Here is a 26,214-nt window from a genome sequence, read left to right as displayed (position 1 = left end):
GTCGAACCGCACCAGAGTTCATTTGAAAGTGGACAGAGACCCATCTTTTCAGCAGTCTCGGTCCGCTTATTTGGTGCGCACCAGGGTTCGGATGGCAGCGTTCACACTTATTCAAATGAACCGCACTAACAGAGCAATCGCACTGGAGTTTTTTTAATCAAACTAAAACTGCCAAGTGTGAACACTCCCTAAATCACATTTCAATTCCCTCTCCCAGCCCTGTTCTCACCAGTAGCTGTTTTTGGTCTTCTTCGGCATGCGTGTGAGAGGTGGGTCCAGGCAGCCCAGATGGTAATGCAGCTTACAGGTGTCACATAGCAGTAAAAGATGCTGGTCTTGGTTTTTCTTACAGATCCCACAGCTACACAGAACATGAAACTGTTTCTTATTTAAAGCACAGAACCATATTAAAGCATAGATTTTTAAGCCAAGATATCTTTACACACTTTTTCTCTCTGTCAATGCATAATAATTTATGAACTCTAGGTCAAAGTTTAAAAACTATATCACAATAACACTGCCCAGGTGTGCCCATAAATGATACTGGGAACCTGCTGGCACCCTGTATTGGCTGCAAGCTAACCTGTAGAGCATAGCTGGGAGGTTTGACGACTTCCCTGGTGATCCTCCCTCTTTCTTGCTTGGCTTTCTCTCTTTGGGAGCTTTCAGAACTGCAGGAGAGTTCAATTTCTGCAAATAAAGCAGAGCAACGAAATTCAAACCACATTTCAAAGACACAGATGTGATGAATGTTTGCCAGGGCAGTGCTATACAGTTGCTAAGGTGTTCAACATGACTTTTATCATGCTGCCATGAAGTTTCTGGGTGGTTGCTTACTAGCCACAGTCAAAAGAGCCCAGCTCCAATATGATATTCTGGTAACTAGATATGGCTGGGGTCCTTCAATGCAGCTCTATTGGATATATCAGCCTGTTTTAATGTCTTCCATGCAAAAACTCAAGTCGATCCATTAGAAAAGTACCAGCACACCTCTCTCCTCAATTAACAACTTGAGGTATCATTCATGTCCTTATCAAGCACCACTATTATGTACATTTTAAATGAAATGAGAGCAAGACTTTACTTTGGTACGTAGGCTCTAATAAACTAAAGTGCTTCTATGTTTGTTTGATAGAACACTGTTTTTAAACTTAGATTTTTTTTTTTTTTTTTGGCCAAACAGGGTCACTTGACATTCTTGTCAGGACAATGAAAACTATTTCAATTTTCAGTGAAGATATCGATTTGTATTTATTTTTAATGGGAAATGAAAGAAAGCATTATCTAGATCTTACAGACACATGAAGACTGTCTTTCATTCTGCAAAGGAAAAAAGCACTTCATGTATAGATTTGAATAAGACAAAACTTATAATGTAAATGAGTTCAATTAAGAGTGTCTCTTGAAAGTTACTTCTAGAAATGCAGGGAAGAGGTGTGGATGGGGTTTGGAGAAGACAGTGGCTAGGAAAGTAAGAAAATAGTTTTTCTATTTTCTGTCTATACATCTGTGCTGCATCTTTTCTGTCCAGGACAGGTTAATTAGAAAAATTATCTAGTAGGAACCGGTCGCACAGCAACACAGAGCAGCTTCTCTCTAGAGTCTTTCTAATCTGAGCGTGCTCAGTTTGTGCCCATGGTGACGCTCCCTCTCCACCGCACCACTGGGATTATAACAGACTGGAGAGCTGAGCAAGGAGATGCCAGGTTTTCACATTCTGCAAACTCTGGGTTACTGTGGCCAGTCCTTCCTATCCACATAATTTCAGTGGGAATATTATTTGGAGAAGAAAGGTGTTTGACTAAGAACAAAAAACAAAACAAAACAAAAAAAAAAAAAGGAAAGAAAAAAGCCCCACAGAACAGCCTGAACAGGCGGTTGGCCATCTGCTGAGGGAGCCAGACAGACTTTGCTGTCTTGCAGAGATTGTGGAGAATCCCAATGGTACCCTGAGAGGGGTCATATAACTCACAAAATTTCCAAAAGGGGTGGACCTGCTTGGGGAGTCCACACTGACGTTTTAACACATGGTGTACACATAAAATATTTCATTTAACAAAAACAAGCAATTTCTAAACATGACTAAAGATAAACAGCAATTAGAGAACAACATCTAATGCGTTGGAATATCTTAATGAATAATGTTTTCCTTGTCTGTAAATTGTTAAAGAATTCACATTTGAATCCACAGTTGAATTTTCATCATTCTCTGAAAAAGTTCAGATATCTGAATGAAATATTAAACATAAACCTGATTTGTGAATTGGATTTTTGTTTGATTCATTATCATTGTTGAAGTATGTGTTAAGACGTAACTGAAGGACACAAAGTATAAAATTTAGGTCCACTGCTGAATTTGTCATTTTCTGAAAATGTTCAGATATCTGAAAGGAATATTTGTCATCTAAAATATATATATATATATATATATATATATATATATATATAAAATATATAAGCAGTAAAAATTTCACTACAATATTTTAGATTGATCGTTCATAAAGCAGCAGTGAATTTTGTGGTTGATGTGCTTGTTTTTTTGTGCCAACAACTTCAGATGTCCAAAACTGAGGAAGAACTAGTTTGCAAATAACAGCCTGTTCACGTCAAGAACCAGATCAGTTTGATGTGTGTATGAATCAGTCTGATTTGTGATCATTATTCAATTTGATAATGTTGAAGTGTGCTTTAAGATGCAACTAAAGGACGCAAAGTATAAAATTGTTGCAAATAATTTCGCACACCAATGAACCGTTTCACATTTCCAGGGTTCTCCAAAGCGTAGTCATAGTTGGATAAATTTCTATAGTGGTGAATGGAAACTACAACAAATATAATGTTTGCTTTTGATTCAAGTTGATTCAAGAGAAAGATGATACATTTGCAGTCAGCCATTGTATTAGAAAGCAGCATTAACTAGTTTTCTGTAATTTAATGCCAAGGTAATATAACAAAGTACAATGCTATAAATGTACATTACATTTTTAAAAATGAAAATGAAAACTTGCTACGAAGTTAAAAACCATGGAAACACATCATCACAGTCTGTGAAAAGGGTCCATTTTTTTCATGTCCAAAGCAGAATTTTTGTCAATTTTAGAAAAAAATAAATAAAATGAAACAATATTTCAGACTCAAAGTGAAATTTTGAAGATCATATTGTTTATGGCAACAAATTCATACTTTGAATGAATAGACCTCAAGTTTGCAAAGGTGAAAAGCTACCAAAGACACATTCATGCCCCCTTCCAAAGTGCAGCGGCGTGAGTTCTCCCTCACCCAAGGTGGCACGAGAGATGAGACCCTCTCTTGAGAACATCAATAACTTGAGGGTTATGTGCAGACACCAATGACTGATAGGGAACGAAAATGTAGTAGATAGATGACACAAAGGAGCGGGGCGCCTTGACTGATGTTGCTACTTAAGCGGCGTGCGTTTTCTAATTATGTGATTTATGACCATCATTGCAGATTCACTGGCTCACTCTTTTCCAAGACCGCTCGGCTCTCCTCGCCTCCTTCTACCTCCTCGCTCCATTATTGCAGCATTTATCTGCCGAGAGGACATTTTAAGAGATCCTTTTAATTAACCATCTTACACACTCTCTAAGCCGGGTAACCGGTTATTCAACGCAAATTAAGTTTTAAACAAGTGCGCATGGGTGCATGCAAATGGGTGCCTTTTAAATGTTTTGTCGCTGTATCAGAAGTGAGATAACGAAGCAAGCTTTACTTCTGATTGTTGCGGTTTTAGGTTATCACAGGGAAATGTGGACTCTCATATACATTCTAGGGAAGCATCTCATCAAAATCACTCTTCCTGGGTGTATCATAGTGATTAAAAAGGTGACAAAACACAGAGGACTGGCGATACCTCCTTAGTAGCCAGATGAAACAGCGCTGACAAACAGGAGAAACACTGTGTGCAACGATACAGTCAGAAGGCTTTTCAATCTACAAATCACCATTATTTACAATGGATTTACTATAGCAACACCTACTGCATCATGGCAGAAATGTGAGATATTCAAATCGAATTTTATTATATTTTTAATGTAGACATGTATTAAATGTATTAAAGGAGTAATGGAATTTTTTTTTTGTGATTAAGCTATAGTATTTGTGCATTTATCCTAAATGTATTTAGGCTACTGTATACAAATACCATAGAAACCATATAGTTACATTTTACCATGTAGTGAGTTGCTATATGCATGGTTTTACTTGTGGTTATCATGATCTAAATGTGTGCTATATGGAAGACCAATTCATTTCTGCGTCCTAACTCAAGCTACAACTACTGCCAACTCAAGCTACTGTCAAATGTATTATTAATATTGCAGTCTGCACTGCAAACTGTGATTTGAAACAATATCACCCATTAGAACATGCAGAAACTAAGAAGTTAGTTTTTCTATTAAGATGTTTATTTTAAGGAAAAATGACTGGAAAAGTGTAAAGAACTCAAAAACTTAAGTGTTTGTAATGTTCTGACAATAGAGAGTAGTTTAAAACCGGTCTGGTTTCTACAACTTTCACTTAGGAGCAAAAATCTGCCTTTAAACTTGTAAGAAATAAAGATTTGACATTTATTGTGATAATTTTTTTGGCCATATTGCCCAGCCCTACTCCTTAGTGACAACCTTTCACTCTGTGTGTGGCCTAGCCTACACTAATTCTCCACATACGCACTGCATGAAATTGAGCAACGTTTAGCTCCAACAAAGAGGCTGAACTTTTCAGACAAACTTTACAAATATTTCAAAACCTTACAATTCCTTTCACGGTTGCTGTTGCCAATGACATTTTTGTTTCAGGGCATATCCTGCTAAATGGCATTCTAAGTACAGACTGTTATTTAGACAAAAAGAGAGATCTACAGAACATTTCAGACCTTCACATTTTCTCACTCATTAAGTGACCGTCACCCATGGCGACGCACCTTGGTGATGTGGTTGCCATAGTGAGCAGGGGAGAGGTTGGCGGCTTTTAGCTACAGAGTCAGGGCTGAGTGCATGGCCAATGACAGGTCAATCAGTTAGCGCAAATGAAAGAATTTCGCAAACAGGAGGCCCATTACAGCGAAGAGAATTACCTCAACGCTGTCTACCCAGTAGGGTGCTGCCTACAATCTAGATTTCTTTCAATCACAGCTCATTACCCAGGTGCAAAAAATCTAGGGAGAAGATTTCTGCTCTCTTTACACTCTTTCCACTGTGAAGTCAAAGACGAATTCTGCGAACAATACGCTCCAACTGCTAGATCCACGTGATGCGTCTGAGCACACAAAGCGTCTGCACCGTAGGCCAAAACTGTAAAAACTGTCCATGAGCCAAAGAAAAGTTGACTCAATTTACTTCACAGTTTATTAAATGAAGGTTAATAAGCTGTAATGCACAATATAGCTTTCAAAAATGAGTGTGATTTACCATGCAGACATATAAATGTTCAAATTTATAGCCATTAATGCCCATTTATGGAAACTAAGCCACAAAAAAAGTTATGCTTTTGATGTCACAACCACAAACGACAGTGTGCACTATGCCAGTTGTTCGAATGTGAAAACATTAGCTATTCATTACAAAGGTCGTTTTAGGGTAGCTATTATGATACGGGAAAGAAATGTCCAGTAATATCCAGTTTGCAATGTAACAAAGATAAAAATATGAAATAATTTTTTTGAGGTTTCAACAAGTAAACATAGCTTTATGAAATGTTATGATAAAGGTAACAAAATAAAATCCTTATATCTGTTATTCTTTTGATGATACTCAATAGCCACGTTTACATGCACGCTTTTTTGTCATTCCGATTAAAATCACTCCGAATGAAAGATTCGGTGGACTGTTTACATGAGACGTTATCTAATATGATGTGGTGTTTACATGTGCTGGTGCTTTCAATCAGAATGACTTTGTGACATGCGCACATTATTTATGTCCTGTTTGCCGCCTTTTATTCCTGTCAACACGGAGTTCAATTATTTCTTATGCGCTATTTTTATGTAAAGTGTTGCTCTTAATCAAGCAACAGCGTGAATTTGTAGCATATTACTGCTGGAAGGACTGAGGAAAAGATGGGTGCAGGAAGCTGACCTTTTTGGTGGCTGTGCATCTCTAAGGAGCATCTCAACACTACCCCTCCCTCCCCCGAAAAGCAGTAGCGTGTGGATGAAGTAGTAATGATAAACTGAGTTCCTTCAGTGTATTTAATAAATGTGTTATTTCAGTTTTACTCCAGTTTAATTTTGCCGCTGCCATTGCGCATTCTGACGACCCCTGGCCTTTTGACGTGATGACAGAGATGCAAAGTAATCGGTTTAACTCGTTTACATGGCAGAATTTTTATTTTGTTCGGATTATAGAAAGGTTTATCCCAACCCTCTCAAACCGATTACAATTTCATTCGGTTTGGGCATTTTTATTCCGATTGAGGTGTTTATATGGAGCATTTTCATTCGGATTGGACTTTTAAACCGATTACAATGCTCCATGTAAAAGCACCTAGCATTTTGAAATGCTCCACCATTCAAAAGTTTGGGGTCAGTAAGATTTGTTTTGGAAAAAAAAAAAAAAGACATTTATTTGATCAAAAATACAGAAAAACAGTACTATTGTGAAATATTATTAAAATTGAAAATTAAATATTATTTGTGTTAATCTATTTTAAAATATTGTTTATTCCTGTGATGGCAAAGCTGAATTTTCAGCATCATAACGCTTCAGTCTTCAGTGTTCAGTGTCACATGATCCTTCAGAAATCATTCTAATATGCTATTTTGCTGCACAAAAAGAATTTCTTATTATAATCAATGTTGAAAACAGTTGTGCTGCTTAATATTTTTGTGGAAACATACTTTTTTTTTTTTTTTTTTTTTTTTTTCCCCAATATTCTTGGATGAATAGAAAGTTCTAAAGGACCTAATTTAAAGGGCTTTCGAACTGGAGGAACCTTTTCATAGTTTCTAGAACTATTGGCGGAAGTACCCGGATTTTTCCGTGCTCGCACCACAGGAACTAGGAACGATTTTAGTTCTAGAAATGTTTTTGGGGGGAACTAAATTAGCTCCTACTTCAGAGTAGGGTCTAAACCAGCACTATAGAAACTACCAGTGACGTAAGTGTATGTTGATTGGCTGAACGCACACGAAACACCAGCACTCGCCATTTTTAAAAAAATCTGTGTACACACACAGTTTATAGCCTATATACTTATTCCACAAACTAACTCTACAAACATGTAAAACAATGACAGATGGACCTCTCAAGTTAAGGAGCAAATCCAATGCAACTCTGAGGGGAACAAGCGACACATGATTATGTATTTCAGCTCAGCTAGTGACATTGGACATCAACCACACGGCAAACGCTAATACTTTTTCATATACTGTCTTCTTTCTTTGTATAACAATTCTATCTAATAACATATTAGACAGGCTGTTAAACAAATCGTAAACTAATGAAGACAGAGAATCTGAGTGCTGTGTGCTCAGGCTCTGGTGTTCTCAGCACCATCAAAATAAAAGTCACAACAATAAGCACAGCTTATGTCACTTCATAGTTCCTAATGGCGGTGCGAATGCAACCAGGAAAATGGCCCTAGGGGAACTATTAGTTCTTTGGGAAGCACCCTGGTGGCTAGTTCCTACAAATAAGTTCCTAGAACTACCCGGTGCGAAAGCTCCTTTAGTTCCCCCCAAAAGGAGTTCCTTGAACTAAAATTATTTCTAGTTCCTGAGGAACTATGAAATGGTTCCTCCGGAGCGAAAGCCCCTTTTAGGGTGGATAGTGGTTTTGGGGGGGGGAAAAAATGACTTTGATTGTTGTAAGAAACCTTGAATATCAATAGATTGGGATTCAGGAAGAAAAAAAAATGCTATGAAAGTGTAAAATATGGGCCCTTTTCAGCATCCCAGCCTGATCAGAGCACTTGAAGCAAGCAGTTTGTATCAGGGCGGGCTGTAAGCTCACTGGAGCTGTGATAGATGAGGTGTACAGCTGGATCAAGGATGGGATGGGGCGGAGAGAGACGGAATGAAGATGGACAGGGGAGAGAAAGAATGAGGCGGTTGAAGGTAAACCATACCTGTCCAAGGATCCCCCCCATCATGCTCCATATGGCTTGGCCCTCGGTCCTCAGCTGGCCGTTGACATTCTGCAGGTCCTCCAGAGACTCGCACAGCTGTGGCAGATAAAACAGCGGCAAGGCAGGAGATAAGATAAGACAAGGACAAGTTGGGCAGGTCTGTCTGTTAGCACACACACGCACATACGCACGGACTAATGTGTACAAATCCAAAGGCGTACACAAACCTGTGAATGGCTAATACACAAACACACTTATAGTGCGTTACAAAAAAACAGGTTGATTTAAGGCAAGCAACAAGCATTATACATCAAAACATCCTCACGCAAAAATAACATTTTCTACTTTTAACAGATTCAGAGCCCAGCACACCATGAAATATTCCATTACACTTCCTGCGTCTACGTCTCTCTTTCTCACAAACGCACACACCGCTGTGGCATTTCGTCGTGTAGAGGCCACTCTCAGCTCCAGACAGTAGATAAGCGTCGGGCAGGCGTTTGATAAAGACGATGATGAGAGGAAACAGTGGAGAGGTGAAGTTATTATGGGTATGTGAAACGAAACTAAAGAGAGCCGCCCTTATCTCCGCTGTCTGTGAAGATGAGGCTCCACGTGGGGAGCTTGAGCTAACATTTAAAACGTCTCCTCTCCAACACACACTCCAGATTAATAGAGATGGCTCAGCGGGGCCCAAAACATAATAATGCAACTACTTATATAGTTACTAGGGGTGTAATGGTATTCGCCCCGAACCGTACGGTACGGACGTCACAGTTCGGTGCATACAGTCAGTTACGGGCGATCCACGCTCCAATCCAGAAGGGGGCGCACGCGGTAATACAACGCTGTTTGCTAACTGCCACAACAGTAAAAAAAAGCAGAAGAACAGCGCATATGTGAATGACTTGAGCGCTTGGAAAAAGTCCACTAGATAGTGTGTACGCGCCGAATGAGTGATTTGCACTATAGTCTGTTCAAAATAAATGAAAAGAAACCTAAAAAAAAATTGTTCATTTGTCTGGTAACACTTTAGGGTCCAATTCTCACTATTAACTAGTTGCTTATTAGCATGCATATTACAAGGATATTGGCTGTTTATTAGTACTTACAAAGCAGATATTAATGCCTTCTTCTGCATGACCATATTCTACATCCTATAATCCTACCCAATACCTAAACTTAAGAACTACCTTACTAACAATTAATAAGCAGTAATTAGGGGTTTATTGAGGAAAAGTCATAGTTAGTTAATAGTGAGAATTGGACCCTAAACTAAAGTGTGACCAATTTTCCTATTGTACCAAAATCTTACTGAAACGTGACCCCAAAACTGAGGTACATATCGAACCATGGCTTCTGTGTACCGTTACACCCCAAATAGTTACATATCATTCATTGAATAAAAAAATAAAAAATAAAAAAATAAAAATAAAAAAATACAACAAAATCATACTCATAATCGTACCGTTCCAAATCAAGCTCAAGTGGAAATATAACTGGAACTGTTCCTTACCATTCTTAGAATTGTTCGGTTCTAAAAGTCATTTTTCAAAATATCTTCTCTTGTGTTCCAAAGAATAAAGAATACATCCATTTCCAGTTCCAAGTTAGAAAATAAAAAAGAATACTAACTGGATTAAGCAAAAACCACAGGGTTTTTACTGAATATACAGCACAAATAATACTGTATTGAAATATACCGTGACTGTTATATAAAAATTACTCATACTTGTTATTACAATGACTCTTGAAGTCATCACCTAGATACAGTGATAAACACCTTACGCTAACACTTTAGCAATATCTTGTTAGTGACGCAAACATACAGCAGTTTGCAATATGATGTTAAAAATATCAAACCAAACTATCAAACTAAAAGCACAGAAAAAACTAGGAAACATACTATATAATTCAGGATTATTAGACATAATTTCCAGATGACTCAGACCACTGCCTTAGACATAACTTTTGTGAATAAGCAGTCAGCTTTTCACAGATGTTGATTTCCTCAGGATCTCTCTCCAAGGCCAGCATTGTGCTAATGCATGTTGAGTGCCATAATTAACAACACACACTCCATTAATACCGCTTAATACATGTGGCATAGAAAGACTGGACGCCACATTAACTCCAACTTCTCGCTTTCATTCTACTCCTCATTGGGCCAGATGAGAAAACACCATCTTACCCAAATCTGCTTCAAGAGATCATGTTTAGGAGGCAAATAAATAAAGCAGCACAGAACGTTAGCTGCTGTTATATCACACCAGGAGTTTTGAAAATTTCACTTTTGTTTTTCTTTTCTTTTCTTTTTTTTTTTTTTTTTAAATTACCTTGTTTTTTAATGTACATATTAATAATCAAAATTATTAATAAATACTATAATAGTATATAATATTAAAATAACACTGTCACTGACAAAATACATTGATAGCCTAAATCAGACTTGAAACATTGATTAAATATACAAAAATTAAGTAATTTTCTCTTAATTTTATTGTGTTTCCATTTGTAGTTTTAGAGTAATCAGTCTTTTGCCAACTTTTTATTTTTATTTTAGTTAACAAAAGTGTTATTCACTACCAGTTTTTCTCATCTAATTTTCCGTTAACAAATACAACCTTGTGTTATACAGGACCTTTGCAGGGTCTTCTTTTTTTATATCTCTCTGCAGTTGGGCTGGCACAAAGTAGCTTAAAAGGAGATTTCACAGTTGCATAGTAAATTGAAAGACTGAAGCATAATTGGCATTATTTAGTAGTTGTTCAGGAGCTACGCTCCTGGGATAATATTCCAGCAGCGCGTCATTATTTCCTGGTGTGCATGCCTCTTCTTAAGCACCAATAGCCAAAACAAATGTGCTACAGACAAGCGCTAATGTACAAAACAGATGCCAGCGAGAGCCTGGAGTGTCAACAGTAGACAGACCTTATCGTACTCCATGTGCAGCTTCTCCTGCTCACTCTCCAGCTTGTCTTTGAGGTTCTTCTGCTCCACGATGTTGTCCTGGATCTGAATCATCCTCATGTTCCGCTCTGAATACCAACAGACACAAACAAATCGATACTGAGATTGCTATCAGAGTACAGGAAAAAGTATATCAAAGGAAGATTGAGGGAGAAAGGACAAAAAAAAAAGAGGAACGTTGGAAGAAAAAGAGGGAGAGAAAGTGCGCTGATAGAGGATAGGCCTCCTGCTGGAACCTAATGGAGTGTGTGCCCAAGGTTACTCCACACATCTGCTCTTAACATCACTCATTTGGAGGGCAAGTGCCTAGCTGCAAGGCTACAGAGCGGGATGCATGTCTTGCGCTCACTGTCTGATACCGCCTGCGGTTCTGCAGCCAGATTCAAGTGTATTAGGGGCGGTAAGTTACATGCTACAAATGCAACAACGCTTCTTCTATCCATTAAAGAGAAAAAAAAAAGCATATTGAGAAATGGTGATTCTCGAAAAATAGATCATAGGCCTGATGAGTTGTTTCAACTTAAAGGGGACCTATTATGCCGCTTTTTATAAGTCTTAGATGTCCCCAGAATGTGTCTGTGAAGTTTCAGCTCAAAATAACCGACAGATCATTTATTATACCATGTTGTAAATGCCCATTTTTGAGTGGAAAGAAAAACGTGCCGTTTTCATGCATGTATCTTTAAATGCAAATGAGTTGCTGCTCCCCAGCCTGCTTTCCAGAAGAGGGTGGAGTCTGTACAGCTCATGCTTTAAATAATACTCTGCCAAAAACTTAGAATGCTGCCTGTGGCGCGTCCTGTGAGTACTAAACTAATTTCTTATATTATATTAGATAATATAAGTGAATATAAGTGAAAGCAGTGTAAAACACAGTACCTACTGCTGTATATGCTGTTAATATCAGCCAAACAACAAAAGAAAAACAGAAAATCACTCACTGTTCTTGACTGAATAACTTAGTAGCTTTAATAAGAATATATTTCTTGCTTGAATGCTGCTGTTAAATGTCCTGGTGAGGAGATAAACATGGCGACTGTGTACAGCTCACTCAGGGGAGGAGCTAAGATAATAGGGCAGATTCCATCGCTAGTCGTGGGTGGGGTCTGGAACTGCTCGCTTGGACTGTTTATGACTTATGGTGATTATAAGAAAAGGACTGTGTGGATTTTTACCATTATAGGCTGGTTGTTTACAGACACTGCAGACACATCTGTGTTCAAACACCTTATAAAAGTGAATTTTGCATAATAGGTCCCCTTTAATCATTTGGATTAGCCGAAACCACCTACCTAGGTAGTAGTTAACAAAGTCTGCTGTGAGGGCAGGCTGCTTATGTTTACGCCGTCCGTCTACGCTTGCGCTGGTATCAGATGTGTCCACGGGGAAGATGTCTGTGCTGATACCCATGAGCTCGGCTTTACGCATCAGCTTACGAATGGCTGATGCACTAGAGGTGAGCGGTCGGGGAAGCTTCTCTCGGGGCACCCACGCCTGCGCTCGAGTGTTTCGAGACAGCTCTGCTTTCGCTCTGTACTGCTGGAGCCTTGTGGTTATTCGAGCCTAGAGATCGGGAAATCATGGACATTCATCGATCACTCACCAAACTGTCTCATGATGTATGGAAGAACATGTCCACCAAGTAAATCTGACCTGAGCTTCAGGTGTGAGTTGCTTCTCTCTTTCCTGCAAAGACACTTTGCAGTAAGACTGCAGAGCCAGGTAGTTCTTCCTTTTCCATTTTCGGTCAAAACGGTCTGCGTGCTGCTTGCAGTAGGCAAAGAAGGGATCTGCAATGTCCTGCGGGTGAAAATGGATCATGACTGTAGATAGAGACCCAAGAGACCTTAAATCTTAAACTATAGCTTGATTAAAACAAGAAAAAGAAAAGTCAGTGATGAATGACAATTTCTCATTAATAAATCTGAAAACAAAACCGCATGTACCGTAGCAGCCATTTTTGTGTGTTGATAAGATTATAAAGCCACTGCAAACATCGATTTACACAAATATGTGACCACATACTCTGTATTAATGCAGCAAGTTGCTAAATTTCTTGGCAACTGTACAGAGTCTACAGTGTAACACAATGCCACTCAAAACTAGCTTTATTTTCTAAACCAGGGACCTTTACTTTTTTCAGGCTAAGCACCCCTTGGTAAACAAAAATATGTTCCATTTTGGGCCCGTTTACATCTGGTCACTTAATGCATTTTTACTGATTGGATAGCTATCTGATTTGTTAAAACTGTTCCACTTACACCTGGCCACATAATTGTGTCCCCGCAAAAGGAACTCCCGCACCATATGCAAATTTAACATGCAAATGAGTTCACGTTGATGAAAGCAACAGATATGTGCTACATTTTACTTATCAGCTAATTTCAAAATCAAAGACCGCAACAGGAGAGAGAGCAGCAACAGTCTCACTACTTTTAATGAAGATGACAGTGTACTGGACTTCAGAATGCGACACCGAATTTCAGCTTCATTTGCTTCAGTATGCATGTCGGCTTGCTGAAGAGATACTCAGCAATTCATCTGCAACGGGCCATATCTGTGGCCAATGTGATGCGTGTTGCAGTAGTGCTGTCAGCGGGAACTGGTACCACGCTCTCATATATATATATATATATATATATATATATATATAAAAATAATAAAAAATAATAAAAATAAAAAATAATAAATTATATATATATATATTTATTATTTTTTACCATTTTGGGAGGAGTAAAATTTACTTATGTGGCTTCAACAACCAGATGCATTTACACTTGTCCAGTTTCGTTTGGAATGAGTCTCAAACCACCTCCTGAAGTGGTTTGAGTGATCGGATTTAAATCCGTCTCGAAAGCGTTTCAGAATGTATTTACACCTGATCTGATGATCTACATGATCGGACAGCTGTCTGAACAGAGAAAACGCATTAAGTGACCAGGTGTAAACAGGCCCTATAATATATATAATATAATGCGTGTAATATCATATTGATGCATTTTCATACTTTATGATACGTACCCTACCATTCAACAGTTTTAGTTCTGTATTTTTTTTTTTTTTTTTCAAATAAAGTAATTTTTAAATAATAAAAAAATAATCAAAAGTGACAGTAGAAAAATTTACTCTGGTATAAGATAAGACTTTTTATTTCAAATCAATGTTATTCTATTGAACTTTAACATTGATAATAATAAAAAATATTTATTGAGCCCCAAACCAGCATATTAGAATTACTTATGGAGGATCATGTGACACTGAAAACTGGAGTAATGCCTGGCTGCTGAAAATTAACCTTTGCCATGACAGGAATAAATTACATTTTGAAATAGAAAACAGTTATCTTAAATTGTAATAATATCTCACATTATTACTGTTTTTACTGAATTTCTGATTAAATAAATGCAGCCTTGGTGAGAACAGTCTTAGAAAACATTAAAAACTGGTAGAATATGTGAATCTATTAAATAATCATTAATGCATTACCTGTACATATTTTATTGTCGTATTTTATTGTTACTTAATAACAATAATTTTAGTCTGGGAGGGACAATGTAACATTTAGCTGAACTTTAGCTTGTTCACTTTAACTTGGTTGATGTTAATCTAATTTCAAAATAATATGGCTTTATTAGTATTGTATTTTTGTTTAAAATAATTTTCATATCCAACATAATTAGCAGATCCTCTGCAGTTCGGCAGTGGCCCAATTCCCTCCTCTTAAAGATAGTGCTAAAAAAAAACACTGGTCAACCTGTGTGTTAAAGGCAAAAAAAAATATATATAAATAAATAAATAAAAATAACATGAAACAAATTAAATCCTACTGAGAACACAACAGAAATATTTTCAGTGAATACTTCACTTTCTGTTGATTAAAACAAATGCAGATGTCTTGCAAAAGTCAGAGTATTATAAAATAATCTGCTGATATCTAGAGTGATGTCTCAGCTGTGGTGCAAAACAGGAGGAAGGTGAGGGAAGGGTTTATTTCTTTAAGAACACAATCCGAGATATTTGATTTAGGTTATTTCAAGATATTTTTCATCATCTCAAATACCTCATTATTGTTATCTTAGGACAATTGCTGCTGGTTTTATTTTGAGTGCTTGGGTGCTCACACACCTGATCATTTTATCATACAATTTGATTATGGGGGAAATGGTAGTATCTTCTGAATTACAGGCTGACGCATTCTAGCTGTTGCGATAATGATGCCCAGCACTCCACATTTTTATAGACCATCAGTGTCTGTGCATTCTCTGATAGCCGTGATAAATAGCTGGTCACAAAAGGCCTGTAAAAATTCCCCTCTCTTTTAAAGGACAAGTACATTTTACAGAGAATGTGGGAGCTGAAGCCGAGAGGCAAGACAATGACTGATGTAAGGCTGGCGGGATTTTTCCAGGAATGGAAGTGAACTGCCTTTCTCAGAAACAGCCTTCTACAGAAAAGGAGGGAACCTTAGAACAAAGTCAGCCTGTTTCAGCAGTTTCAAATCTCTGCAGCTGAGACGTTAGCAGCAAGTTTCTCCTCCCTGGTTACATCTCCTCGTCACGCGCATAGCATTTCAACCCCTCCCTCGAGGGCAGATGGAAGCACAGCCATTTCCCGTCATCCACGGAATCGTTTAGGCTTAAGATGTCTCGCTGGATGCTATCAGCCCACTCACCTGTTGATATGAGGGCCTTTGCACAGCTGACTGGATTAAGTGGATTGCAGTGAGTAGGCACTTTTCGCTAGTGTTTATCTGCGCTGAACGCCACCATCATATGCTTCTCCAATATGGACTGAATATTTGAGCCACGAGGCTGATGGTCTGTGACCACGGCCTGGGCTGGGAATTTATTCGACTGGCTGGCCTCATGCTCTGAGCCCTCTTCCTATATTTATGTCTATCTATTTAATAAACTCCTGCATTTGAAGTTCAAACATGCGTGTAATGTGTGTGTTTACAGAGAATCTAGAATCTAGAGAATCAGGGATAGTCCATCTAAAAATGTACACAATTCCATAGAACTTTGTTTCGTGGAATAAAAAAGAAGGAATTTATTGCTTTTTGTTCTCCATATGATTATAATGAAATGGTACTAGAGCTTTCAAGCTTCAAAAAGTATACAAAAGCAACATAAAAGTATCAAAATAAGATTAATAATAATAATAGTCCATATGATTTTGTATGCTATAATCCCAAACAAACTGGAATTTAAGTTGTTATTCACTGATGATATTCCTCTACAGTAAGCTATTAAAGGGATAGTTCACCCAAAAATGAAAATTATCCCATTATTTACACATCCTCAAGCCATCCTAGGTGTATATGACTATCTTCTTTCAGACACACACAATCAGAGTTATATTAAAATACATCCTGGCTCTTCCAAGTTTTATAATGGTAGTGAATGGGGGGCGTGATTTTGAAGCCCAAAAAATGCATCCATCCATCATAAAAATAATCCATATGGCTCCAGGGGGTTAATAAAGGCTTTCTGAAGCGAAGCAATGTGTTTTTGTAATAAAAATATAGCTTCCAAAACTAGCTTCCAGCAGATTGCTGTACGCATTGATTTACGCCAAAAGGAGTAACCCCTGACGCGACGTAGTATGTAGTAGTAGTATAAGCTTAGACGTCTCTCGCAGTTCAAACAAATAGGGCTGGGCAACAAACTCAAGCTCTTCTTCTCTTATATCGAAATGCTCCGTCATTTCGCTTTAAAAATTCTTGTTTTACACTTGTAATTCGTGACTGGTGTTTTGTTTTGCTCTATCCTCTGCGTTTCCACGTTCATCAACACGTCAGGCGTCAGGTCAGCGGTTACTCTTCCGCCGTAAACCGATGTGTACGGCTGTCTGCCGGAAGCTAGTTATTATAGTTATTAAAGTTTTAAATATGGATATTTTTCTTACAAATCCTATCGCTTTGCTTTAGAAGGCCTTTATTATCTCCCTAGAGCCGTATGGATTACTTTTATGATGGATGCAATTTTCTGGGATTCAAAATCTCACGCCCCCTTCACTACCATTATAAAGCTGGGAAGAGACAGAATATTATTTAATATAACTCCAATAGTGTTTGTCTGAAAGATATCATATAAACCTAGGATGGCTTGAGGGTGAGTAAATCATGGGATAATTTTCATTTTTGGGTGAACTATCCCTTTAACCCCTGCTAATGAATGACAGTCAAACAGAACTGAATTAGTCAGATTCATGAATGAATCATTCAAGATCTAGTTATGAACTGGATCAGTCAATTCACTGAAAATATCATGCTCAAAAGAATGATTTGTTCATGAATCTGCTACATCATTTCAGTCTGTTCCTCAAATTAAGCTATCAAATGGCTTCAGAAGAGCTGGAAGAGTACCATATATAAGTCAAATGGACTACTTTTATGATTTTTCATGGTGCTTTTTAGAGCTTGGTTCCCCCGTCATCATCCACTTTTATTGCAGTAAAAAGAGTGGCCAGGATATTCTTCAAAAATTCACCTTTTGTGTTCCACAGAAGACAGTCAACCCAACAGGTTGTGGAATAAATGTGGGTGAAAAGTGAAAATTCGGTATTTGCTTTGAAATGGATTTGAGGACATGCAGAATAGATTTTTTGTGTGTGTGTGTGTGAGGGAAAAGGAAAAGCCTGAAAAAGTTTGCTTACAAGCCTGATTTACAAGAGGTTGACAGGCTGAAGAGTTAAAAAAGAACAGACAAGAGATACAATAATATAACATTACAATTCTGTCATCTAAAGACTCAGACAGTGGGACAGTTATAGAAAAAAAAAAAAGAAGCATCATCAATTAAATGTAGATCAAAGAGGATGACCACATAACACACTAACCTCTTCTGCGGCAGCTTCAGACAGCAGCCCTTCCCGTTGAGCACATGTAACGTGGAAGAATGAGCGGCACATTCCGGCATCACAGCTGATGCAAACGCCTGTGCGAGCAAAGCGTGCGTCCTCACACAAACTGCACTCCTGTAAAACATTTACCCAAACAGGCTGTTGTGACACCAGCAAATGGCAGAAAACCATGACATACTTGAAAAACATGACATGAAAAACTTTCTAGCATTTGCTGATTTCAGGTCTTATTAATTTCATACTAATGACTTGGGATTATTTCTATTTTTGCAAAGTCAAGAAAGGTAAACCACTAGATGATTGTGTAACACAGATTGGATATGAAAAAAAAAAAAAAAAAAAAAAAAAAAAAAAAAAACTTTAAACACCATTATAACAATCCCACATTCATTTACTGTATAGTTCTATATTTAAGATAAGTTGGACAACGAGTCTCTAAAAGCCCATTTGACTTTCTCCAATTACTGGAGTTCAAAATTAAAATAATAATAGCCTTTCTCTAGGAGTAATTTCTTTTCACATGTACAGCACAAACCATTAAAGAAAGCCGTTCAAGTGCTTCTAAAGTAATTTGCTTCCCAGTAAAAGGAACCTCTTCTGACTTACTGACACATAAAATAATGTCAGATAGAGTAAATGTCAAAATGTCTACAGTCGACAGAAATTCTTCGGAGGGAAATGAAAGACGCCCTTTGCTCAGAGAAGAAAGTCAGCATTTCACATCTTTTATCAGAAAATGAATTTCTTGTTGTTGGTTTTTTTTTTTTTTTTTTTTAAATAAAGTGTCGAGGAAAAAAACAGAAAATGTGTTTTCAAGATTCAGTATTAATAGATTTATTGCAGTTTTCAAGCAATTAACACTAGTTTGAATAATATCTAGGATGCACCAATTAACCTACTATTTTAATGAGTGTTATCAGCTGATATTCATCTTATATCTGTGATAATCTGACAGTGACAAACAGTAAATATTTCTATTTAAAATAAATTCCATTCTTTTTAACTTTTATCAAAGAAACCTGAAATAAAAATGTATCATGGTTTCCATAAAATATTAAGTAGCACAACCCTTTACAACATTGATAATAATCAGAAATGATTCCTGATCACCAAATCAGCATATTAAAATGATATCTGAAGGATCATGTGACATTAAAGACAGGAGTAATGATGCTAAAAATTCAGATTTACCATTGGAGGAATTAATTAAATTTTAATATATTAAATAGAAAAGTTATTTTAAATTGTAAAAATATTTCACAATATTTTCACAAATTAAAGTTACAGTTTTACTGTATTTTTGTTCAAATAAATGCAGCTTTGTTTAGCATAAGAGACATCTTTCATGAAAAAAAAAAAAAAAAAAAAAAAAAAAAAAAACAACTTACCAACCCCAAACCTATAAACAGTAGTGTAACGATTTATAATTTCACTGTATGATGAATTTTGCTGCAGCCTAAGAGAGAAATTCCTTAAATAAATGTTGGTAATTGGGTAAATATTGGTTGATCATAGTATTAATATCGGCTAACCAGTATTAATAACCTGTTCTTGAGGTACTGATCATTTATTTTTTGTAGCTGTGTCTCATTAAAAACTTCTGATACTTGCCTTTGCCCCATACTTTGAGTAGTTCATCTCTGTAAGTGTTACTGGCCTCAGCTTGTCAATATCTCCAAACGCGACTCCAGGAACATAAAGGGCGCACACCACGTGCACCCACCTTCAGCAGAACAAAGTAAAGTTGAGTTTTCATCTGTAATCTCTAAATTATACAATTATCATAATATAAGGACAGTTTCTTATTCACTTCATGTACTGTATACCCATAAGCCCTTCAGAAGAGAAAATACTCAGCTGAAGGTTCAAATGTACTCTAACTTGACCATTTGGTGTGACAAAATTTCAAATGCAGACTTTAGGAAGGAGAATCCGAAGTCCAATATAAAGATATCCATCTCTGGTGAGCGCACGCTCCACACTTTAATTTGCTGTGTTTTTCATGCTCTAGTGAAGTAGTAAATTTGGGTGCAGGCGGGCTGAGGAGCACTATCAGTGATAACGTGGCTTGAGTCTTCACGCTTCAGACGCCTCTCTCTTCCTCTCCCTCCCTCCTACCCAAATCCACCACCTTTTCTCTCCTTCACTCATCCTGCACATACCTGCCCCTCTTCAAGTATTTCACTTATTTAGCATCTTTGCAGAATATTTGCTCAGAGAGTGCCACAAAACTTTTAAAGAATATACAGCAATTAAAGAAGTAAAAGGTGTGATGGGATGTCTAATGATGATAAAACGTAATATCAGACCAAGCATCGGTTAAAACGCACCTCCCCGCATCAGTTTCTTTGAAGATGCCGTCCTGACCGGGACAGAGTTCACAGCTGGGTGTGACGCCATTCTTACAAGCATCACAGAACCACGGTTCTGTTGAGTTCTCTGAGGCCGAGCTCATGATAGAGTCACTTTCACCATCGACACCGTAACAACCTGAGGGAAAAAGAAACATCAAATGAATATTGAGTAAATGTTGAGTATTTGATATTACTGACTCAGTAAGTTCTTACATTTAACCCATTCACAATCATAAACAAAGTAACATTAATTGGCTCACATAGTTGAGTTTGTGCTAAAATAAACTTATTATTGAAAAAAAAAAAAGATTTTGTAAACAGGCATGTGATCAGCAACCTGATAAGAAGAAAAACGTGATTATTATTATCATTATTATTATTATTATAATTATTATTTTATTTTACAGAACAACAGTAAAACTACAATACTAATACTGTTGGTTATCTTAATTTCTTTGAAACATTAAACCATTGACCTTTTAATTTGGCGGAAAACAGTCTTTGACAATTCTCATTACAGATTTGGGATGATGGTTGGCGCATTTTGCATTCCCAAATGCAAATTATAAGCGACTCAAACACACAGCAAAACTGAAAATGAACACAGTGCTGTGCTTTACTCTGAAACATGGAGCAGACTATATATTTACGTACATATTATATCACAACCATTGCGATTTGATGATCGCACTGAGCCATATCATATTCTCACAACCATGCATTGTCAAAATTCATAAAAAAAGTAACTTGGCAACTGGCAAGTAACACAGTTTAGACGTCGATTTTTACTCTCACTTGGCGCTTTGGACCCTGGCTAACACTTAAGGATGTCCTGCAGATGGTGCCGCAAACTCGTGCAGCATTGTCAGAAGCAATCCGTGCATAAAATAAATGTATTAGAAAATGTTTTAGAAATAAATTTATTAGAAAATTTCGCGATTTCTATCATGATACAGTAACCACTTAGGTCATAATTTTCCAGGTTGGAAAAATCCGGAAATATGTATAAATATGGTAAAATTACATTCCTGTGTAAAGAAGACAACATTTAACATGAAAAATGCAATAACATTTAGTGAAAAAAATAAGTCAAAAAAGCCAGTTCTGGCACATTAAAAAACAGTTGAAAATAAGACTGTCATTTTTTTTTTTAAGTGGAGCCAGTGAAAATGTTACCAGGGCAATTTAAAATCTGAACTACAGCAGGAAATATCCTTAATGCTGAGCTGCATGATGTTGCAATCACGCCTGGCAGTGTCAAAAGAACAAAGACATCTAGAGCACAGAATGGTTTTGTTTCTAAACTTTTTCCAACAAAGATAATAATAAGGCCATTTGATCAAATTGTAGCATCACAAGTCAAAGATGGAGGTATTGGGCTTATGAAAGCATTTTAATGCTGTCCCCTTAATTTCCTTGGGTTGCCGAGACAATTACTGTGCTGATCAGGTTACCATGACGCCTATTACACTCAGCAAACGTGCTCCATGCCACCAATAAGGGCGGCAATCAGCTCCTTCTCAACACTGCAGAGATAACATTCCTGTTCCTAATACAGCAAACCGGCCCCCGGGCGTTGGAGAAATGGAGAGAGAGACAAGTGAATAAAAGTTCAGGTCCTTTACATACTCACCACAAAAGATGTAAACAGCAAAGTGTGCAGAGAATGCTTAAAAGGGTTACTTCACCCAAAAATGAAAATTCTGTCATTAATTACTTGCCTTCATGTTGCTCCAAACCCGTAAGACCTTCGTTCATCTTTGGAACACTAATTAAGATATTTTTGATGAAATCCGTGAGTTATCTGACTTCCAATAGACAGCAAACACAATGACCAATTTCAAGGCCCAGAAAGGTAGTAAAGACATCAATAAAATATTCCATGACTACAGTGGCTCAACCTTAATGTTACGAAGTGATAAGAATACTTTTTGTGTGCAAAAAACGAACAAAAAAAAAAAGACTTTTTTCAACAATTTCTTCTCTTCCATGTCAGTCTCCTACACAGTTCACGCAGTTTTCATTTTTGGGTGAACTAACCCTTTAAGCGCACGTGAAGAGCACACAGCATCTCTCACCAGTGGGAGCAAATAAGAGGCTTTCCATACCCTCATCTTGCAGTCATTTTGAACCATGTCGTAATGGGTACCATTACGAAGCCCAGCCCGACGTTTATTTTCTTAAAGAAAGGTATTATGGGAACACTGCTGGCAACAGTTGGGTGCGTATTACTGACTAGGCTTTGAACCATAGGGCTAGAGCTCGCGATGATCAGTTTGCTGGTTTAACTGACTTACTGCTGAACCGTCAAGCAAATCTCCGATGTTCCTTTTGAACTCAGATACAAAGCTGGACCTGCTAAGCCACAGGGTGCTGGCTAATATGAGCTAAGCTGGAAAAAAAGTGATGACTATGGGAGAGCTTCATAATCCCTGAGGAGAAGATTATCCTTGTCAGAAATGACGAGCTTGGCAGTTAAAGAGCGACCTGGGGAAGGGTGAAGACAAAATCAAGAAGAACACTTTTAAGATTTAATGGAGGAATGTTCGTGATGGGTTCAGAAAGAGTTAACATGCTAGGCTGATGTGTGTATGTGCTGGCACGACTGCATTCAGACAATGAGGCAAAGACTGCTGGCATTATGCATAGAATGTGTGTTCTCCAATAATCTATTCATTAGGTGTTAAATTTCACTCTCACAATGTTCAAACAATGACAGCTAATGCAATAATTTATCTGCAGGCTATAAAAATAAAAATGAGTTGCTTTATTTGCATCTCTAATAGCCAAAGGGAACAGAATAACTTCATTACAGTTCTGACTTCAAGCAAATGATTCCATGCAGTGATCATGATATACAGTATTTTCACAAAGGTCTTTAATGAAGTAGCTCATGATCAGGTAGATAGTTGTGTCTGAGAATGTTTCATAACAGGAAATTACTATATTAAATTATTAATGTGGTAATGAAAAACTAATGGCCAGATATGATTCTAACAACTATTTTCCAATGAAAAATTTTAAAGCATTTGTTGCATGATGTTGAATGCAAAAAAAGCAATTACAATGAGGCACCTACAACAGAACTGAAAGGAACCAGTATCCAGAGGGTATAAAGGCCAAAATTTTAAAGCATTTTAAAGCATTTACTATTAAAGCACTTAAATATAGACTACTGTTCGAAAGTTTGGGGTAAGATTTTTTTAAATGTTATAACTTATTCTCACTAAGGCTGCATTGATCAAATATACAGTAAAACAGCAATATTGTGAAATATCACAATTTAAAATATTTTTTACAATGCAATTAATTCATGTAATGCAAAGCTGAATTTTCAGCACCATTACTTCACACATTACTTCAGTGTCACATGATCCTTCAGAAATCATTCTAATATACTGATTTGCTATTTGAGAAACATTTCTTATATTATCTATGTTGAAAACAGTTGTGCTGCTTATTATTTTTATGGAACCTGTGATATATGTATATTTTTGATGAATAGAAAGTTAAAAAGAACAGCAGTTAATTGAAATATTTTTTATGTAACAAGGTACATGTCTTTACTGTCACACTTTTGATCAATGTAATCCATCCTTGCTGACTAAAAGTAGTATATTCTTTCTCTTTTAAGAAAAATGTGTATTATTTAAGTGGTAATGTCTAAAATGTTAAACAGAGTAGGCAAGTGTTATACTTATGTTATACTTGTGGCAATAAACAGTGCATTTTAAGTTTATTGCCTGACTCTGTTGACTTCTAAGTTGCTTATTTAAATCGACAACTGTAACTTGTATTGAACCCAGAAGATTCCTTTAAGATGAAGTCCTTTGACTCATTCTGCCTTTGTCAAATGATTAATAAGTAGACGTTCAGTGCAGCAATGTATTTCAATTATACTCACTCCGTTTCTTCCCTAAATGCTAATATTATTCATCCAGGATGAAGTAGATTTATTCAATATATCAAATATTAGCCATGTCAGCATGCAAAGCAGAACCGAAGACAGGAACAACAGAACCAAGTCGGGGGGTACAGGAATGAATGAATAGGGCCAATTAGAACCAAAAGACTTGGCAGATGAGAAAGAGAAGAAAAAAAGATGAGGTAAGAGCTACGAATGGCAGCTGCCTTGATGTAAATCAGCAAAACTGATTCACAGCTACTGAAGAAAAAGCCTTTTGAAAACCAGCACTCTCTCTTTCACAAAACAATACAATCATTTTCATAACCAGCAATGCGTGGAATAAATCATTTCCTCATTAAGAGGTGAGTGAAAAGAAATAAAATGAAACGTGCAAGTGAAAAAAAATTCAAGGTTCTATCAAACCAGATAACATTTTAATTTAATACTTGTTTAATTTTGTGAAGCTGGTTTTGTATTGGGGATGAAACCAATTCAGCTGTTATTCAGCAAGGCACCTTTTTAAGAACAAAGGCTTGAATTTGCTTAATAAATCAGTTTTATTCAGCAGTGCTTGAAATGTTTTGTTTCAATAGTCAATGAAAGTCAAAAGTGTTTTCACTACTCCGGCATGTAGCTATTTAACACATTACATACTTCTCCATTGCACTTTATAAAACATTTCATTTTCAGACTTCCATTCTATAAGCAGATAAAGCCAAATAAATCTACAGTTCAATAATTGAAGGAACAATAACCCCTGAAGCACTAAGGGGTTAAGAAAGAGCACAATAACGATATGGTTTTCAGGTCCTATTGTAAACTTTCTATTGGATTCAAGTCACAGCATTGCCTAGGCAACTCTTTTTTTTAGCTATTAAGATGTGAACTTGATTCTGTGTTTTGGATAATTGTCCTCCTGCATCAGCCAATTAAACATTAACTTCAGGTGATGCACAGATGGTTGGATATGCTCAGTTTTGACTATAATTTTTGACACTGAGACTCATTTTAAGACCAGTTGAAACCATTTAGTGACAAAAAACAAAAGGAGGACTCGTAATACTTTTTCACAACACTGTAGCTTATTCTAGCCAAGAAGCACTCAACCTAAAGTGTGCTTTTAGCAGTTTGGTACCTTGTAAATCTGCAGGCACACCATCTGAGGCAGAGACTATGCTGCAACCCAGGCTAGGGTCACATGCATCACAGGTTTACTGTGACAATACAATCCTCCTTAAAGGCAAGCTGAAACTTAAAGGGATAGTTCACCCAAAAATGAAAATTCTGTCATCATTTACTCACCCTTATGTTGTTCCAAACCTATATGAGTTTCTTTCTTCTGTTGAACACAAAAGAAGATATTGTGAAGAATGTTGGTAACTAGACAGTTGACGCTAGACAGAATTTTCATTTTTGGGTGAACTATCCCTTTAAGACAGGAAGCAACGGAGCAGTGCTCATGGTCTGAGGACTGAAAGATCAGATAAAGCAAGGGAGAAACATGTTTTAACCTTGAGCAAAATACTTAACTTGAATTAATTTAGCAATTACCCATCTGTACAAAGGGATAATGCGAGCTCTTCTGCCAGGTGCACCAGTGTGAAAATAGACATGTGCAAAGTGGTTTCAATACATCCTGTTACACTCCACATTACAAATACCTTCAAGCAAAACTGTTTAACTTCTGATGAGAAACCTATTCATAAAACTAAGGGAGTTCAGCACACACATAGCCTCTCACAGTGTTCCCAAAACATAGACCTATCACAAGAACTGTCATAACACAACATGATATAAAGGGAGAAACAAAGCAATTTTTTTCCTAAAGCAAAATACACAGCTGAAAGCACAAGACAGACTAGTCTCCAATAATTTATTTTTGTCTGGTTTGCGCTAGACCACGTTTTAAGAGTCTTTTCAACCGAAACATAGTGATGGGTCAGAAGACAGTGCTATGAGAGTGTTTTCATTACTCTAACTTCTGGGTTTTGTGCTGTAAACAATGTTTTCCAAAATGAATACATTAGATCTACA

General features: G+C 37.0%; 1 protein-coding gene across 2 annotated transcripts in view; it reads right to left on the bottom strand.

Moving 5' to 3' along the window:
* Nucleotides 1-26,214, bottom strand: part of phf14 (PHD finger protein 14) — a 90,741-nt gene that overhangs the window by 50,335 nt on the left and 14,192 nt on the right. For both annotated transcript variants that reach the window (XM_051872908.1, XM_051872909.1), the window contains exons 5-13: nt 20,250-20,409; nt 19,531-19,642; nt 17,896-18,033; nt 12,709-12,855; nt 12,348-12,618; nt 11,017-11,123; nt 8,086-8,181; nt 584-690; nt 230-361 (exon numbers count right to left, since the gene is read on the bottom strand). In XM_051872908.1, coding sequence (XP_051728868.1) covers nt 230-361; nt 584-690; nt 8,086-8,181; nt 11,017-11,123; nt 12,348-12,618; nt 12,709-12,855; nt 17,896-18,033; nt 19,531-19,642; nt 20,250-20,409 — 1,270 coding nt within the window. The remainder of the gene's footprint in view (nt 1-229; nt 362-583; nt 691-8,085; nt 8,182-11,016; nt 11,124-12,347; nt 12,619-12,708; nt 12,856-17,895; nt 18,034-19,530; nt 19,643-20,249; nt 20,410-26,214) is intronic.

The sequence above is a fragment of the Ctenopharyngodon idella genome, chromosome 19, assembly GCF_019924925.1.
Source record: "Ctenopharyngodon idella isolate HZGC_01 chromosome 19, HZGC01, whole genome shotgun sequence".
In the NCBI taxonomy this organism is placed as follows: Eukaryota; Metazoa; Chordata; class Actinopteri; order Cypriniformes; family Xenocyprididae; genus Ctenopharyngodon; species Ctenopharyngodon idella.
This window is presented reverse-complemented; position numbering and strand designations above follow the sequence as displayed.